Here is a 19221-nt window from a genome sequence, read left to right on the forward strand (position 1 = left end):
ATTCCAATATGCTGAATGTAACGTTTGTCGGAATAGAGAATCATGGGTAATGTCAGATGTGAGCTGACAAGCGAAAAACCTATGCATTTCATGCTGCAAGACACATTACAGTTTCAGCAAACCCCAAAATACAAACACCGTGGGTCAAGAGAAGGTGAAGTGTGAAGATTGTCACTATAACTGTCACTTATCAGTAGAAAAGTATTGATATCAGAATAGGTTGTGGTGTTAAACAGCTCACCTGTGGATGTTTATGTGATTTTCTGTTCTCTCAGGGGAAATATCTGAAGAGCAGCATCAAGGTTCTGTCATGTTTATATGATAAACATCTCCACGTATGGCAGAGTGAAATGAATACTTGTGTGAAATGAAAACGTAAACGGCTTTTTTTATTAGATTTTTTTTGTCAGTAGGTTTTTGCTGAAACTTCCTACTCTGTATACTTTGTCGATCCAAATTCATTTTACCCAATTTCGGAATTTTAAAGTACTGTTTATATATATTTTCGAGATTCAAATATTCGTCTACACGTGCATTGCTCTAAACTAAACAATAGGCTATTCTAAAGAAAATTAGAGCGCATGCGCACTGCGTTTTTGATGTCGCAGACGTTCAGACCTGTTTTTATACAGTCTATGGTTCAGACACGAAAAAAAAAAAAACTACCTCAGGAATATCGCCTGAAGCAACCGCGAGTGCCTGTGGATTTTGCTTTGTGCATTTTCTTCTAAAGAAGCAAAATATCTCCCTTCTTTTAATATTCTTTCGGTCAAATACTCTTTATCCACGTAGCAAGGATGAAATACTTGAATGCATATTTTTTGGTGAGAAAACTCTACTCTATGATGCATCTTATTAAACATGAGAAGGCACAACAGGTGGGCCTCTGCCAATGAAACAGCTGCTGTTAAATTGCAATTATGTACGACCGATAAAACAATCACACTTGTTATTTGTAGAACTATAAGATAAACGGTAGGTAGCAACCCGTCCTCATAACAATCAGAATTTTTTTTTTTTTTTTAAATGTAGTCTAACCTGTTCTTTGAATTTAGTCAAATGCTTCATATATCGTTCATTCATATATCCTACACTTTATTCATTTCCTCTTACGTGAACTAAAGATATGAAACATCAGACGGATGAAACAAACTACAAAAAAAAAATATCTTATTTTAAATATACTCTAGATAGCCTATCAATAGTAGCCTTCATCCTGCTGCTGTAGAAGGATTTGCTCAAAGCGCCAATACTGCCATCTTGTGTAAATGAGAGAAACAACGACTAATTGTGCAACATAGTCATGTCATGTGACGCTTGTGTGAGGTTTGTATGATGTTGTAAATAATTTCACACCAAGTTATGCAGGTGTTAAACCATACTAATATCTTAAACCTGAGGTGAGAGACATATTAAACACTACTGTTTTACACATATTAAACATTACTGTTTAATGGACCTAATGGGTGGAATATATAGCCTAAGCCTACTGCATTTGAATACGTTCTTACAATACCACGTGGACTGGAATATGCTGAGATTGCTTTGCAGGATCCATCAAGGGTTTTAGCAAATAAGGTTGCACAGTAAAAATAAAACATGCGCCTATAGAAAATCGAATTTAAGTCTATATTTAATTCTTCATTAATTGCAGCACTAATGTTTTAACCTGACATTTTAAAATGCAGTTGGTTATATTTATTTCTTAAATATACTATAGCTGTGTGTGTGTGTGTGTGTGTGTATTTCTTAAATATACTATAGCTGTCTGTCTCTGTGTGTGTGTGTGTGTGTGTGTGTATTTGTGTACTGGTTTATATATCCTGGTGGGGACTTAAACCTGACTACACACAGACTCATGGGGACTCGTGTCACGGTGGGGACCTAAATTGTGGTCCCCACGGGTACAAAAGCTTATAAATCATACAGAATGAAGTTTTTTGAAAATCTAAAAATGCAGAAAGTTTCCTGTGAGGGGTAGGTTTAGAGGTAGGGTTGGTGTAGGGCAATAGAATATACGGTCTGTACAGTAGAAAAACCATTACGCCTATGGAGAGTCCCCACAAGGATAGCTGACCAGACATGTGTGTGTGTGTGTGTGTGTGTGTGTGTGTTAAAACCCACAATTCTTTTGTAATTTTGAATCTGAAAGATCTAGAACAGAGTTTCTCAAACAGGAGTTCATAATGGAACTGTACATTATTATTATTATTATTATTATTATTGTGGTGGTGGTGGTGCTACTTTAAATTAGACTGCAGAATAATAATAATGCCCTAAAATTAGGCTATTACTATACAATATTATAGTACAATATTAATATTTAGTGACATATGGGACCATCTTTCTGTTCAGTATTAATGCATTACATTGTATCAATAGTTACCATTGCCAGAAGAACAGATTCTACATTGTGCTTTGCTGACCATCATTTTGTAATAGATCTAAACATTATACATGATTACATGATTTTGGTCATTTGATCATTTTAATCATTAACCGAGTTTGATCATGATGGGAATTAAATTTGAATTTAAAAAAAAAAAAAAAAACTTTACCATACACTTCCCACATGCAAATGTGTACTTAATAACTAGTTGTTCATTTCTAAGGAAGCACAATGACTCTGAGCTAGCTCATCAAATGAGCATGAAGACCTCTTTTGGCCAACAGAGGGTGCCATAACTTGAAAAGTGTTACATCCTTTTGTTTGCCATTTGAAATCCTTACAAATCCGAATGAAATGTTCATAACTGCACTTAAGGATAAACCTGTCTTTTTATTGTTTCAAGTTTAATCAACACACCTTTATGTTTGCTATGATAAAAAATAAACCAACAAAGAGAGTGTTTCTTTAATAGACATAAAGACCAGCTTTATTTTGTCCCATTACTTTATGACCAAAGAAAACTTAGATTTAGATTTAGATTTAGGTGTGCAACTTATTACTAGTCAACAGAAGTAAAGTGCCATTTCTTGAAAATGTCATCCAGTGCCCCTGTAAGTTCATAGATTTAGGTGTGCAACTTATTACTAGTCAACAGAAGTAAAGTGCCATTTCTTGAAAATGTAAATGTCAGACAAACTGAGTGTTTTTTTGATTCTGTACTGCAAACAATGTGAAGTATAAGCACTAGTTTCAGCATATAAATTACAAACACATTTTTTTTTACTCTTGGCTGATGCTTCCCACATAAAATTAATTTAAAACTACAACTAAATAAAAAAAAGAATTCATTAGCTTCATGTATTTTAATGGTTGATTCCCAGTGCAATTTTAAATGTCTGATTCCTAATTGAATTCTAATCATAAACCAATGTAAGGCCATACTGTTACAAAACATTGTTGTAAAGTTCCTGCGTGTTCATGTTGTGCCTCCTTTTTGATGAACATGGTGATTATTGGTGTATTGCAAATATACCACATTATTACCAATTCATATTATAGCTTACACAATTTTACCTCAACCTTCTCCTCTGTCCACCCTTGTTTTACACACTCACAGTTTTCCATTTCTTTCAGAATACCAAGAAACTCCAAAATCCAGACCTAAAACTTTTTCTGTTATAACGTATATTCATTCAGACATTTACCTTCAGGGAGCTGTAAGTCATTGTTTTAGATGTACAAACCTAATATTGCATGTTAAGCAGTCAACAAACAATAAACTATGGATTAACAGCGATAAAAATTAAAATGTAGACAGATTGTCTTGATTGCCACTATTGCAAGATGTTACATGTTTTTGTGTCTTGGCCCCAAAAAAGTATTTTTATTTTTTTTTGCACTTAAAAGACGCTTAAAAAAAATTTAAGTGTCATGATATTTAATACAAAATATCACTCCAAGTGGCATTTAATTTTAAGGAAGATAGCACACTCACACAAAACCTTTGACAAATCAAAAAAAAAAAAAGATTGTTTGGTTTTAAATTATAAAACGACCAATATAATGATTAAAGTGAAGACTTTAAACATGGTTGTTAAATCATAGTGGATCATGTTTCTAGATGAACTACACCTGTTACTCTTTTAGGACAGCTCTGTGAACTTTATCATCTTTATACAGCCACTGCAACACTGTTTGATTAGAAATGACTGCAAAAACGACTAGAGTGAAGTTAACTATGAGAGAGAGAGAAAAAATTAAGTATAATTTTTTTTTTCCAGACACCACTTGATTTGATATTTTTGTTATCTCATGGAAATAAACTCATAAATCTTAAGTGTGGCTTAAGCGTTCAAATACTTAATGGGGTCACTGTATATCTGTGACAATTTAGTCTGTGATATAGTTAAACAAATAAGCAGACCCCCTGAGATCAGCTCTGTAACAAATCGTTGCTTCAAATTCGTAATATTATAAATCAAACAATGCATGATAAAGGATAAGAGGTCCAAAATGTTTTTGTTGTTTTATTTACAGGGAGCAATAAAATAAATTCCTGAAGCATAGTTTTGTTAATTTATGATTAGAAGTAAAATGCATTTTGTTCTCATTAAATAATTGGAGAAAAGTTCATCCTTAGATGTAAAGGCCATCTTAAGATTGTAAACCTTTTACAGGTTGCTACTGTATACATGTTATCCCATCAAGCAACAAACCCTTAGCTGGATTTGAGTCAAATGTTTTAGGATTAAAAGGGCAATTACATGTAGGTAGCGTCCATTTTCAATACCGTACTGAAAAATGCATAAGTGATTTTGTTCCAGTGTAATGTCTGAGAAACAGAAAATCTTGGCTTAAAGAGAAGAAAAGCTCCCTCTGTTGTATCCGTTCACCAGATCGTAGGAGACTGGAGGTGCGGAGCAGTCTGTGAAGAAGTTTGAAAAGGTAAGTGCACACGGCGAGCTCTGTTCCACAGGCACGCTGCCAGAAAGGTCTGTGTGGGTATAAAGATTTGGCTGTACTGGTACTGTCCGCATGTCTCCTGACTTTTTGGAGGTGCCACTACAAGTGCCCCAAGGTTCAGTGTACAAGAACCCACCACTTACAAAATGGTGGGAGTCATATGGCTCGGGGCCCACGGTCACCTCCTGTTGAATCCTGATCGGTGCGGTGTGGAAGAGATCCTGCTCCGAGAACATGTTGCTGTAGTCGGGTCCAAGAAGCTCGAAGAACTCTGCTGCTTCCGGAGTCCCTCGCTCCAGGTCTTTGAGCGACATGCCAGAAGTAGATGTAACTCTGGAGCTGTTGGCCGGCTCCGTGAAGAAGGATGGAGGAAGGTTTCGATGCCGCAGTGGGGGCTTCTTGGCTCTCTCTCCTCGTACATCCTTTGCCGAGTTGAAGAGGGCAGCCAGACTCTTGCTTTGCAGGCTGGCCTGCATCCCATCCTTCTTGGGTGGTGTTTTGCCGGAGAGGTTGCTTGTTGGGGTTTGGGGCGAGCCTTGCCTCTTGCATGGCTCCTGAACCGGTGTGGTCCCTGGCGAGATGATTCCCGTGCACCTCTTAATCTGCTTCTGCAGGTACTTTCGGTGGTTGACTTTCCTCTTGGACTTGACAGGCTTGTCCAGTGCAAGTTTGATGTTGCTGGAAGCCGAGTCGATGAAGCTAAGCAGGTCTCTAGTGGTCTCCTTGAAGTCACCCCCGCAGTCCACCTCCTCACCCAGGAGACCCCCTTCCAGACCCTTTTCCACCTCATAATCCATGACCGAGCCAGGAAAGCAGAAGTTTAAGAACTGCGAGTTCATGATGGCAGCCTGAACAGCCATCTCTCTCCGCCACGAGCGCAACACCTTCGCGGTGAATATATGCAATTGTCTTCGAGAGACCCTAAAGCATATTTCTTATCTGCATTGCCAGGGTGGTTTGCTAACCCTTGGTCCTGTGCAGGACACCCTTACAGTTCCTCAGCACTCTGCTGAAAGCTTGAATTTGGGGGAAGGGAGGATTATTTTAGGGGGCAGGGCCAATGATGTCAGGACATCGAAGGGGAGGGGCAGAGGGACGCGAGGACTTAACTCTTTGCTCACGCCTGACCACCTGCAACTAAGAGGGATTTGTCTGAGGCATCCCACAGAGTAAAAAGACAATAGCCTTGGGTTCATCTGTCCTGGTCAAGTCTTCTTGTATATGTGTATATACACATTTTTTGCTATGAAATCTGAGAACAGACTGTCCTCGGCATCTGAACTGCTTGTTAAATGAAAGAAAAAGTTGTACTTATTTTATTATCATTATTATGTTATATTTGTTTAATTAAACATTTGACTCAAAATGTTAAAACATGAAGAATTAACAAATGTTTCCAGACACAACAATGTAATTTATACATTGTTCAAGGTTAGCCTAAAGAGTGTAAACAACAAATACTTTATGTAACTCAGAACCACATGTGGAGATCTTTAAATGAATGTTAAGAAAATGTATCTGATGTACTCTAGACACATAAAACTTGATGGGAGATTTTAAAGATATTTAATTTTAACCTGTACTGAATTATACTGGACATTGAGCACTGTGTTATTTTATTCCCCTGAAGAATTCAAGTTTCATGCAGTGTGATCTACATTTTAAACACTTGTCCACATGTCTCACAAAATCCACCTCTTGAATTTGTATGCATATATTGCACAAACTTGACCAAACCTTCACAACATGTGCATTAGGTCCTGAACTAAGGTGAATGCTTAATTGGAGATACATCCTTTGGGACAGGTTTTTCTACATGTTCTTCTAACTTCCTACAACTATCCCAAATCTGTTCACAGTGGAAGTTGATTTCTCGTGCATTCCCGCACCAGTGGGAATTTTAGCCTCTGCCTGACAACTATTATAGGCTGCCTTTGACATACAGCCCTACATGGTCTAAATAGCTTCTATTCTTCCTTGGGCAGTGAAAGGGATCTTTGTGCCAGAGATTCATTAAACTGCACCTCACAGCCCCTTCGTAAAATGAGGTTCAATAATGAACAGTCGATTTAACTAGAAAAGCCGCCGGAGCTGTTAAATTAAATGGGAATAAAGTGCAGTTCAAGCCCAGTGTGCCAGAAGAAATGTTGACCTTAAGAAATCCTGGGTATGAGCGAAATAGCCGCTGTAAACAATTCAGCATTTGCAGGAAGTTTCTTGGCCAGCGGTGAATACTGAGGAGGGATCCAAGACTGGGACTTTCGTAGGGGTCCGATCGGATCCTGATTTCAGTGAAAGCGCTTAAAGGATATGGCTCTGGTTTGGAGCATGTTGGGCTTAAAAGAAAACACTCGAGGATGGAGGGAGTGTTTGAATATGGAGCGATTTCCATCAATTCAGTATTACAAGGATAATGCTTGATTTTGTGTTTATCTCAATAAAATAGCCCAGAAACAAGGATTTTTGCTCATTTATAAAGAATATTTTTGGCCCAAAGCTTTGAAATTTAAGAAAATTATTAAACTATTCCATGTCAAAAACCCATGTATAGTTTTTTTTTTCTTCCTTATCTTTCTTTTGAGAGCTCACTAAGCAGACTAATGTGAAGTCAGTTAAGAGGTCCTTAATCTGATCTGATTCCAATTCAGCCCACTAAACTACTTTCCCAGACATTAAACAAGTTTATAGCAGCCCTACCAACATTTCTTTTTTTATCACATTCATTGCACTTTGCATGTTGTGAAATCATGTGCCAATGGACAGTTTCTGCCGTAGCCTCTTTCTCTCTCACTTTGAGAGGTTTTCCCAGGGATTTTTATATCCCCAGCCTATAAGTGCATTATAAGGTGAGGCACAGAGGCAGTCAATCATTTGGATGTTGGAAAGGGGGAAAAAAAAGAGAAAGTCTAAGCGCTTTTGAGAGAGGGGGACCATCGAGAGTGTTATTATCATGTAAATTGTGATGAAGAAAAGAGACAGTGAAACTGATAGCAGTGATCTAATTATCTGTAGCCCGGCTCAAGTCCTGGTCCTGAATGGGGGTCCCAGAGAAGCTGCCATGTTCTCACAATAAACTGTTGTACCACAATAGAAAATAGCAACAGTGTAAAAACAGGCTTTTTTTTTTTTTTTTACAGGATTCAGCTCCATGTTTCCAAAGTTTAGGCTATTTTAAACCACACTGATGTACATTCCCCTCAGAATAAAAGTGACCACTATGATATTATTAATTAGAAGGGAAGTAGCACAAAAAGTCAGAGACCACATGTTGATGACCTGCTGTCATTGTTATGCTGAAAATATAATTTGTTATGAAAAATAAAAACTATTACTTTTGTTATGATTAAAAAAGTTAGAAAAATGCAAAATAGTATTTTTTAACAATTATATATCTCCAAAACGTGAAATAATGATTTCATAATGAGATTGTATTATTATTATTACTACTACTATTATTACTATTATTTACATTTTTATAGGCTTAAAACTTTAGTTAAAAACTAGTCCAGCTAGGAAATCAGGTACCTGGGTTAATAAATTATAGGCTTTTCTCTAGCAGACTGCCACTTTGAGCAGTCAGAATCAAGTATTCCAGAGAACTGTGTAATAATTGGAATTATTTCCACTTTATTGAGTTAAAACAAAGTCAGTCTGTACCTTGTACAAAAAAAAAAGCAATATCTTTAGGATATAACATTAAACATCAAGTCCCTGGGGTATATACTCGGCCCTTTCATTTTAATAATTGGAATTATTTCCACTTTATTGAGTTAAAACAAAGTCAGTCTGTACCTTGTACAAAAAAAAAGCAATATCTTTAGGATATAACATTAAACATCAAGTCCCTGGGGTATATACTCGGCCCTTTCATTTTCTTTTTTCAACAAGCACCCCCTCCCCTCTTTCTTCTGGAGCCTAATTTTGGCACAGTGACATCACCAGACTAATGGCTGATATTTTCTTCTCTTCCCTGCACAGAGCTTTTGTACATGCTATTCATTCACGTTTAAGGGCTTGACGCACTAATTCCGGAAACAAGTTTCTATGGCCACATAATGGCTGAGGGGATCAAAGAGGGTGAGGAGTAGAATACTGACACCAAAAAAAGAAAAAAAGAATTGCGTGACATTAAAGAAAATGGACTGGGGGATTCCTAAACACTTGCAAAAGTGCACGTTATACTGGTCAGTCCAACCCATGAGGTTGAAAGTATATTTTTAACACTTCATTTTTGCACATGAAATAATAAAAGGAGATTGCCAGTATCTGTGTAATCCTGAATATGTAGTAAATTATGTTTTACTCTGTGCTAGTACTGGTTTACTTTGTTCAGAAAGCTATCATACGGTTTAAAAAAACATACATTTTGGGAGTTTTTATTGTGCTTTTTTTCTCCTTTTTGGAGATTGACAACCCATGGTCAGTGTTATTGAATGAGACAAGGGTGAGAAATAATGACAGTATTGTGTATTTCCAGGCAAACTATCCAAGATATATACATATAAATTAGGATTATGTACATTAAGAATATTAAGATTGTACATGTATGTAGCCAAGATATACGGAAAATATAATCCAGCTTTCTTAATGGTTACACCAACTGACATTTTTAACATTATTAAATAAATGTCTTTGCTGAAATGGTATCAACATTTTTCTTTTTTCAAAATCAACAAGGAAAAAGATATTACATTAAACAATATCTAACTTAAATTAGATTTTATAAATAGTTTTCCTTTTTATCATCTTGGACATCTTTAATTTGTCATTGTCCCCAAATACATATTTGCCTACAGCGTAAGATGATTTGGTCCTTGCAGGAGTAGAAATGTAAATTTCCAGGAGAAAACACTTGTGGAAAACAAATTATAAAGAAGAAAAAGCAGTCAACAAGGTCAAACTAAGTTGAACAAACTCAGCAGGGGAAAGAACAAATGAGACGGCCGAGGGAACAACATTCATCTTTCCGCTTTCAATTCACGTCCATGGAAAGCTGCTTAAGCAAATGGACCATTGAAAGTGAGTATTGTTTGGTTATCGTTACACACAGCGCACCCCGCCCTCCACCCAGGGAATTTACAAACTCAGCACCCACGCTTTTTTATACCCCATTTTCCTTGGATTCCCTGCCCCCCAGACACCCTTTCCATGCTCTCCAGAACAGCAATGGGTTACACACACACATCTTTTCCCACTGGTGTGTGGTCTCAGTGTAACCATCAACACATGCAACACTAAAGACTCTCAGTCAGCGAAATACTACTAACATATTTGATTGATGAAACTGTCAGGTGAGAAGAAAGGATGTTAAATTAATGGCAACAACACGGTCCTGAGAAATGTCCAAAAGTGTTGAAACCCCCCACCAATTACCCTTGATGTCTGTCTACATTTGTATGTTGGAATTAATCAGAAGCTATTCAGAATGGAAACTAAAGATGTTGTTTCAACTTGTAATTGTACAAATGTAGTAATTCTACTATAAGCATTATAAGCATGTAGTAATCTACATAAGCATTTACTGGGGCTGAAACATTCTGGATGTTCCAGAAACATACTCAATGCAAGTACTTGGCAATGCATTGCAAGCACAGATACTCATGTTGCTTTCCAAACTAATCCATAGGTGAGAACATTTAGTTGAAATATTCCACTTTTGACAAAGTATCCAGTCATCTTGGGACACTTTTCACTTTACATGTCAGATGTCCAAACCAAACCCTTGTGTTGTGGAACTTATTCATGAATCACAAACACAAGGAAAACCGTATTTACTATGTTACTGTGGCAATAACAAACATCAGTTCTCAAGGGGGTGATAGAGTTTCCTCACATTAAAGGATATGTTATTATTCGTGTAGATATAAATATATTTAATCAAGTTAGCTATAAACACAATTGAACTTGCTCAATTGAACTAACTTGATTCTCTTTAAAATCTCTATTCTCCGGTATCACATAGTTAACCTAAAAGAGAACACTGACCATAGAAAGAGGCCCTTAACTTTAATATCTGTTAGAGCCCCTTGTGGCAACACGGAGAATTTAACGTACTTATGTGTGGCCATCGACACAGAATGTTACAGGACCCGTTGCAATGAAATCAAACCTAGTGAAATTGAAAACGGGTGTGAAATCATTTCAAAGAAAACCTGGAAAAAACGATGTTTTGTGAAGTTTGTTTTGGTGGTTCTATACAGCTTCCTAGCAAAAACTTTGCACTGGTTGGTAAACACCTTCAAACTAACATTTATCCATGATGATTACAGAACAGGTGGGTGTGTTCTGGGGCTCCGCCTACTTTGACATAAGAATCTTCTTCAGATCACTAGTTCCACTGATGTCAGACAACATGTATACACTAGAGTACCGTGTTGCAGAGCTGATACAAATGAGAGTTTATTTGCAAAAACAGATAACTCCGTTATTTAAAATTTTCAAAAATCATGGTTTTTATTATGTTATCATGTTTTTATTGTGTTAGTTAGCTGTATTTTTTAGTTATTTTTTACCTTAATCAAAATAACCCAACTGCAGTTTGATAGAGATTAATTGGAATGCACAATGAATAAACATGCTTTTTGAAAATTGTTAAAAACTGAGTTATCTGTTTTTGCAAATGAACTCTTCAAATGTATCTGCACCTCTATAGTCGCTTGCGTACATGCTTTAGAGTCAACATGAAATCCAAAATGAAAATTCGTATTTTTTATGGAATATTGTAGTATTTATTATAAATTAATTTATAATTCATGTATAATCTTTAATTATACGGGAATGATAATGACCAAATCAATTCCTGATGGTCAAAATCAAGTCCTGCCCCAAGATGTTTTCTTGTTTGAGAAATCCTTTCACTTGGATATAACTCATAATAGAGAGAGAGAGAGATAAATATTTGGCTGCAATTTCTGGTTAAAGGTGGGGTATGTATTTTTTCAAAAACGCTCGAGTCGGGCCAAATACCAAAACAAGAGATTAATTGGAATGCACAATGAAAAAACATGCTTTTTGAAAATAGTTAAAAACTGAGTTATCTGTTTTTGCAAATGAACTCTTCAAATGTATCTGCACCTCTATAGTCGCTTGCGTACATGCTTTAGAGTCAACATGAAATCCAAAATGAAAATTCGTATTTTTTATGGAATATTGTAGTATTTATTATAAATTAATTTATAATTCATGTATAATCTTTAATTATAAGGGAATGATAATGACCAAATCAATTCCTGATGGTCAAAATCAAGTCCTGCCCCAAGATGTTTTCTTGTTTGAGAAATCCTTTCACTTGGATATAACTCATAATAGAGAGAGAGAGAGATAAATATTTGGCTGCAATTTCTGGTTAAAGGTGGGGTATGTATTTTTTCAAAAACGCTCGAGTCGGGCCAAATACCAAAACAAACTTGTAGCCAATCAGCAGTAAGGGGCGTTAGCCTGGAGCGTCTAAACCTCCTCCACTGTCTGTTTCAGGCATCAGCTCCCAAAGTGTGTCCGAAAAGTAAGATAATATGTTTAATACAGCAGATAATAATACAGCAGATTCCGCCATAATCATTGCCTGGGTTGCGTACGTGTGTGGGGCGGAGCTATCAAAATAGGGGCGAGACCCTTTTGGGGTAGGGGCATGTTTGTTTTGGTGATTTGAAATATCAACATTAGCTACCAGAAATCACTTACCCCACCTTTAATGATAATTTTAAATGTTCAGAAATGGCTTGGAATTCCTGTTATTGAGATCATCGCATCACATATTAAAACACCCATGTAAACACGAGCTGGGCGGTGTTGTAATGTTCAAATACAGTATACTGTTGCTCAGCTAACTTCTTTTTGTCCATGAATGAAGAATGAATAACAACTTTGTTAGTATTGTTTTTAGTATATCAAGGCCTTAATTGTTTCAGGATTAAAATACTTTCTCCTAACAACAAGACGCTGAATCCCCCCAAAAAGTGTAAATACTGGCTTTGTAGCACTATTAAAACTTTTCATTGTTTAAGCCTCCTGACTAGACTGACGTAGCAACAGTGGTTCAGCCAATGGTGTAAGTTTGGGTCAGGACTATCTATTTATCTGACCAATGGCAGATGAGAGGAGTTTTCGAGAAATATGTTTGAAAACAATCACTCTTTTTGCTAATTCTGTTCGATAACAAGTGGCACAGAAATAACACACTTTACCTTTAAAGATACTTTCAGACTACATGGAAAATAACCAGACAACAGGAAATGAACACAAAACACTGAACTGATCATATTTCAGGGAACAACAAAGTGAAAATCATCATCCATCACCTCACACTCATCTATTCCTCCTCCTGACCTTCCCCAACCCCACAAAACAACCTGCTCTGCACTCTGGCTGTGATATTAATAATAATATTAGCAGGAGGCAGCTCAGCACAGAACACATGATGTCTACGTACCGCAATTTAGAGAAGCAGGAGCTGCCAGTAAGTGAATGCAGGTCTGGTGGAGTCCTGCAGGTCCCCGCATGGGGCACAATCTCTGTGTTTTACACCGCGTGCCTCCCGCTAGCAACTTTATTGCTCATTGTCTGTCTTTAGGTTTTCATTAAATCACACTGGAGCAGCAATGGAGGAGTAACAGGAAATGGGACATGTACAGTTGCTTCCATTCATGTGCATTTATTCTGTTATTCATTCATCATTATTTCCATTAAAAAAAAGTGTGCAAAATAGTACACAGTTCAGAAAACTGAAGACTTGTGGTGATTATGTATAGACAATGAAAATAACATAATCACTGATATTAGATCCAGCTCATTTCAGTGACTATTTCAAACTGGTTGAGTTCTAAGTAGTATAATTTTTTTTCCTAAAATGTGTTTCAATTAAATAAAAGGAATAGTAAAAAATTCTACTTTGAAAAAAATTGAAAACATATCAAAATATAAATTTGCTTTCACCGCTTTACTGTGGTTTTGAAATGCTAAGATGGTTCTTGCATGTCTAGTAACCAATCACAACACATAACATTAGAAAAATGCAGAACAGCAAATATGGTACACAAGTCATATGGACTTTTTTTTTCCATGGAAGAAAAAAAAATCAGGTAAGTTTAAAAGAAAATGAAGGTAAATAAATGAGAGAATTTTAATTTCTGGTGAACTATCCCCTTTAAAATGTAGCATACTTTAGTTAAAAACCATAGCTGTGAACGTATGATTTTTATAGCTACAATTAAACATTGAGACTTTGGCAAAGGACACTTCTCCTGAGTGGTTTTGCATTTGGTGTTTTCTGTCACTTTCAGTTCCTCAATTTTCTTAGAAAAACCTACTGAACATTCTTGTTTTGCACCAAAAAACCCTAAAACAACCATGACCCCAAAAAAGCTTTTTTTCAGTTAAGTACCAAGGAAGAAACCACTAACTTTGGCACATAGCAAACAGACATAGTTCATTTTGTTTCTCTTACTGTCTTTGTTTCATTTCAGTGATCTTGATTCCATATCATTGGGTAGTTGCTGCCTGTTTGATCCACTGCTTGAAGTAGCGTACTTCTAGCGCCCGTGTTTTGATAACTGACTCTGGGTCAAACTCGCTGTTGTAGCGCAGATCGAGGTGGTGAGCACCTCCATCGATCATAATGGCAACCAGAGATTCTGAAAGACTTCTGGTCACTCCACCGCTCATCCATGGATCAAGATTTCCATTACTGAAAAAGACGACACACATTTAGGTCTCATAGTATCACTAAATGCAGTACATCTACCCCAACTAGAACATATAAATGGAACGTTTCAATTATAGTATAAAAAATCTCTGTTAGCTCAGTTCTAAAACCCAGGAAGCTGCCTACTTATAAAACCTTATAAGCTGGCATAGACACCTAACAGGAAAGTTGTTCAAAACTTTCTAAAATACCTTGTGATGCCCACATTTTGAGGCACCATCTAATGTAGGCTATGCTTTGTTGAGAAGGCTATACCTATATAAGATGTTGCCTTAGAAAAAATAGCTACCTATATCGGCACTAGACCGCAAGACTTTTGGAACAGAACCAATATCTAAACCTTAATTATGGTATGAAGTGGAAAAATTAAGGCAGTGCTTTATATTATACAAACACAAAAGGTCCTACCTGAAGATGATGTTGCTGTGAGCACTTATGTTTCTCCCACCGTACACAATTTCTGCCCAGTCTTCCCGTGGCCGCACTCTAAACTGGTTGTAGCACTCGTCGGAGAAAGCCTGGAAGTTCCATGGCTGTGGCTCAAACATGTCAGCGACGCCGTCTGTGCAGATTGGCATTACCATCTCTGTACAGCTCTGCAAATATTACACCACATCATGGGGTGTTCAACAACATGATAGTAAATACCCACAAAGTAGTTATTTAGCCTTGTAACATTTATGAAAATACACAGAAATTGACATAAAAGCACCACAAATGTATCATAAAGTTGTCCTACAATAGCTTTGTGAAGAAAACCAGAACAAGTGTGACCTAACAGACCAAAGACCAAGCAATTTTCTGTCAATAACAATTTCAATGTTGGTCAGTTTTTAAGTCATACCTATCATTTGACATTTGAAATTTGGAAGAATAAAAAAACGCTCATAGTCTTTGTCATTTTTGTCAACTGCTTCCATCCATAATTTATTTCTATGTATGTAAAATAACAGCATCATAATTCTTCAACAACATGTGAATCAAAATAAAACAGAGTGCAATGACTTATATTAATAAATGTGACCATATAGAGTCAAACTTTTTAATATCTTACCTGGTAGAACCAACCAAGGAAGCCCAGATTCCCAGTAGCGGTTTGTGAGGTGTTGAGACAGACTGCATCTCCCGTGTAATTGTAGTACACCCTTACGGCTTGAGAGATACCATTCAACAGCTGTTTGTCTGATACGCCGGTATTAAAATGAAGATTTTTGCAGACCACCTGAGAATCAGAAAAACACATGTAAATCACAGAGCAAACAGCTGGCTTTATGTTCAGAGAGATGACAATGGTTCTGCTTTATTGCATAACAAAGGCACATCCGATTTGCATGTGAAATTGAGTGGAATGGAATTCTGCTGGAGTGGAATTTATCACCGTCAAGCTGGAACAAAGTAAGAATGTTTCAAAGAAATATTGACAAACATATCAAGCTATGCAGTTATCTATGGAAAATGGCTCCACATAAATAGGATTGGACCTCAGTCATGCAGTAATGCAAATATTTGTTGCAATGTCAGTACTGCCACAAGGGGCACTATAGAGAGAATTAAAGGCTTAGTTCACCCAAAAAAAAAAAATTAGCCTGTGATGTACTCACCCTCAAGGCATCCTAGGGCTGCGTTCCAGTTCACTTTTTTTTATGCCCTTCACTCGCTAACTTCCCTCAGTCTCATTTACTCGGATGTACGTCATTGATTACGTTGCATGAGTGCCCAATACTGGTGGAACCCTTGGAATGGGCTGAACTGGAACGTCCTAAGCCCTTGATCACTTAGAATCCTCTATGGAGTTGGTTTATTGTTTACATGTTTTCCCTTACGAATTTGTTTGGTGCAGCATTCTATATGTATACAGATATGCTTGGGCTGTTATAAATGTAAAAAAAATAATTTATATATTATAGAGTTTGGGGTGGGGATAAATTAAACGCGTTCTGCGATGATGTCATAGTCGTGTTGCATTGTGGTCTACAGAGCAGCCTGAAGTGTGCATATGAAGCAGACTCGCTCCCTCGGTCAAAATCGAGGGGTCGAGGGTATGTTCAAAATGGCGGCGGGGATTCCCCCAAGGGTAAGTGCTTAGGGAAGTTTGCGAGTGCGTGTCTAAAAGTGAACTGGAACGCAGCCCAGGTGTATATGACTTTCTTCTTTCCGACGAATCCAATCGGAGTTATATTAAAAATTGTCCTGGCCCCTCCAAGCCTTACAATGGGGATAAGCGGGTGCTTTTTGTCAACAGTCCAGAAGACGTGAAATAAAGTGCGCGCATCCGTAATAAAACGTGCCTCACACAGCTCCGGGGGGTGAATAAAGGCCTCCTGTAGCAAATCCATGCATTTTTGTAAGATAAATATCCATATTTCAAACGTAATAAACAATTTTTTCTCACTTCCTCTGACTGTCATACGTGCAAGACGTTCTGGCGGATGACGTAGGATGTTGGCGTCGTGCACGCACCTCTGAGAAATGCAGGAGCAAAGGAAACGAAGTTTCCTTACTTTAGCGAAGGAAAACCAGTCTCCTCCTGGCTTATATCGAAATCCTCCATAATTTTTCTTTACAAATCTTTGTTTTGTACTTCTAATTCGTGACCGGCATTTTGTTTTGTTCTCTCTCCGCGTTCGTCACTAATCGCTGACGTCCTACGTCATTAGCCATTTTGTACGACAGTCAGCGGAAGTGAGAAAAAAAGTGTTTATTACGTTTGAAATATGGATATTTTTCTTACAAAAACGCATGGATTCGCTACAGGAGGCCTTTATTCACCCCCCGGAGCCGTGTGAGGCACGTTTTATTACGGATGCGCGCACTTTATTTCACGTCTTCTGAACTGTTGACAAAAAGCACCCACTTATCCCCATTGTAAGGCTTGGAGGGGCCAAAACAATTTTTAATATAACTCCGATTGGATTCGTCTGAAAAAAGAAAGTCATATACACCAAGGATGCTTTGAGGGTGAGTAAAACACAGGCTAATTTTCATTTTTGGGTGAACTAACCCTTTAATGTTGGCATGAAATGAAATTTATCTAATTTGTAAATACATGTCAGAAAATTTTCTGGTTTAAACCTGTCCCTTCACAATCGACTGCAAGTTCACATTCATTTTTGAGTGCAATGCCAACAACTCCAAATCCAATTAAACAATGGATAGAACCAAGTCAACGACCTACATTTTTTCTTCTTTTTCAATAATCCATTACACTCAGATGTTCGTCACAATACAAAAAAAAAAAATAATAAAGATTTGTTGCTACTTTCGTTTCATCGGGACTTCAAAGCAAACTGTCTCAACTACTGAGATGGTAAATAATTTTTATGTTTTCTAAATTATATAATTAAGCTAGTTACCAGAATAATAACAAATTTTATTTGTTGGCTTAAACATTCTAAGGTAACACCAAATTAAGTACTGTTCGCTAATTGTTCACGTCTGCATTTCCATACCTGCACGTAAAGAATTTTTATTTTAAGGTCCAATTCTCACTATTAACAAACCATTAACTACGACTTTTGACTCAATAAACTCCTAATTTTCTGCTTATTAATAATTAGTAAGGTAGTAGTTAAGTTTAGGTATTAGGTAGGATTAGGGATGTAAAATATGGTCATGTGCAATATGTGCTTTATAAGTACTAATTTGTTAATAATAGACATGCTAATAAGCAACAAGTGAATTGCAAGAAAATCGGTCCCTATACTACAGTGTTACCAAAAATTCTGGTCATAGAGATGTTGCTTGGTGAAGCTGTTTTTGCGCAGATGAAGTATGAAACTGCACTTCTAGCATACCTTTGGTTCAGCCAATGTTTACTTGTCAGAATACTCAAAATAACAATAAGCGCCAAAGTGTTGACTTGAGGTGCGAACACATTAGCAATTTATTTGCAAAATTTCACAGTCACTGCAGTCCGTTCTCAATAGTGTGTAATAAGCTTTTTAATGGTAAACACAAAAAATCCCTTGAACAACGTGAATCGTTTGCGAAACTTGCAACAATATGGACGCTTGACATATTGAACATAGTGAACTTAAAGACAATTTGCATAGAAAAACAAAACACGTTTTAGAGCATATGAAATCAGTCCACAAAGTAACAAGTTTGCGTTCTGATGCAGCCAGCATTAATGAATCTCTTAATGCTTATTCAGGAGGAAGCAAGTGTGTGATTTTAGTGTGAGGTATTTATGTGAAACTCCCACCAATTCCTAATGATATGACTTCAAAATAATTTCGCCACGCAACGGTAAGTGACCACAATTTCACTCATAGTTATCGCTACACATTAAACTGGTATAGTAGAATTTATTTTATCATGCAACACGGGATGATATCTGTCATGTCTGACTTTAAGTGGGTTTGAGAAGGTTGTTGCTAACCTTTTCTTCCGAGATGGTAGTCTGCGTGCGAGATAAGCTACACGCATGTCCGAGCAGAGATTTATACTATGACAAAACCAGCAGAGGCTGCCCAAAGCACCTTCTCTCTACTTTTCAGATGGGATTAGGCTTATACATTTATCTCCAGCAACAGATTTCCCACTCCTAAGCCTTCAATACCCCCTTCTCTCGGTCTCTCACATAATCACATTAGCTTTGTCATTAAAAAGCCTCCTCTTTGCACCCGCTGCCTAAACTGCTTTAACCACCCATAGGGGTTGCATTACC

At 37.1% G+C, this 19221-nt stretch overlaps 2 protein-coding genes across 2 annotated transcripts in view; both read right to left on the bottom strand.

The window, feature by feature from the left end:
- Window positions 1-4743: 4743 nt before the first annotated feature.
- Window positions 4744-5714, bottom strand: LOC107740397 (protein FAM181B-like). Its single transcript, XM_016552821.1, has one exon. The coding sequence runs from the start codon at window positions 5710-5712 to the stop codon at window positions 4744-4746; it is 969 nt and encodes a 322-aa protein (XP_016408307.1). The 5' UTR covers window positions 5713-5714.
- An 8238-nt stretch (window positions 5715-13952) lies between these two features.
- The window catches only part of LOC107740382 (lysosomal Pro-X carboxypeptidase-like), a 22070-nt gene continuing 16801 nt past the window's right edge, over window positions 13953-19221 (bottom strand). Inside the window, exons 6-8 of the mRNA XM_016552810.1 lie at window positions 15607-15774; window positions 14961-15148; window positions 13953-14534 (exon numbers count right to left, since the gene is read on the bottom strand). Coding sequence (XP_016408296.1) covers window positions 14330-14534; window positions 14961-15148; window positions 15607-15774 — 561 coding nt within the window. The 3' untranslated portion in view covers window positions 13953-14329. The remainder of the gene's footprint in view (window positions 14535-14960; window positions 15149-15606; window positions 15775-19221) is intronic.

Source organism: Sinocyclocheilus rhinocerous, unplaced genomic scaffold (genome assembly GCF_001515625.1).
Source record: "Sinocyclocheilus rhinocerous isolate Xijiao unplaced genomic scaffold, SAMN03320098_v1.1 scaffold315, whole genome shotgun sequence".
Lineage (NCBI taxonomy): Eukaryota > Metazoa > Chordata > Actinopteri > Cypriniformes > Cyprinidae > Sinocyclocheilus > Sinocyclocheilus rhinocerous.

What these genes read in the sequence shown, in the direction of transcription:
- LOC107740397 (XM_016552821.1), bottom strand. Translation starts at nt 5,712, where the DNA reads ATGGCTGTTCAGGCTGCCATCATGAACTCGCAGTTCTTAAACTTCTGC.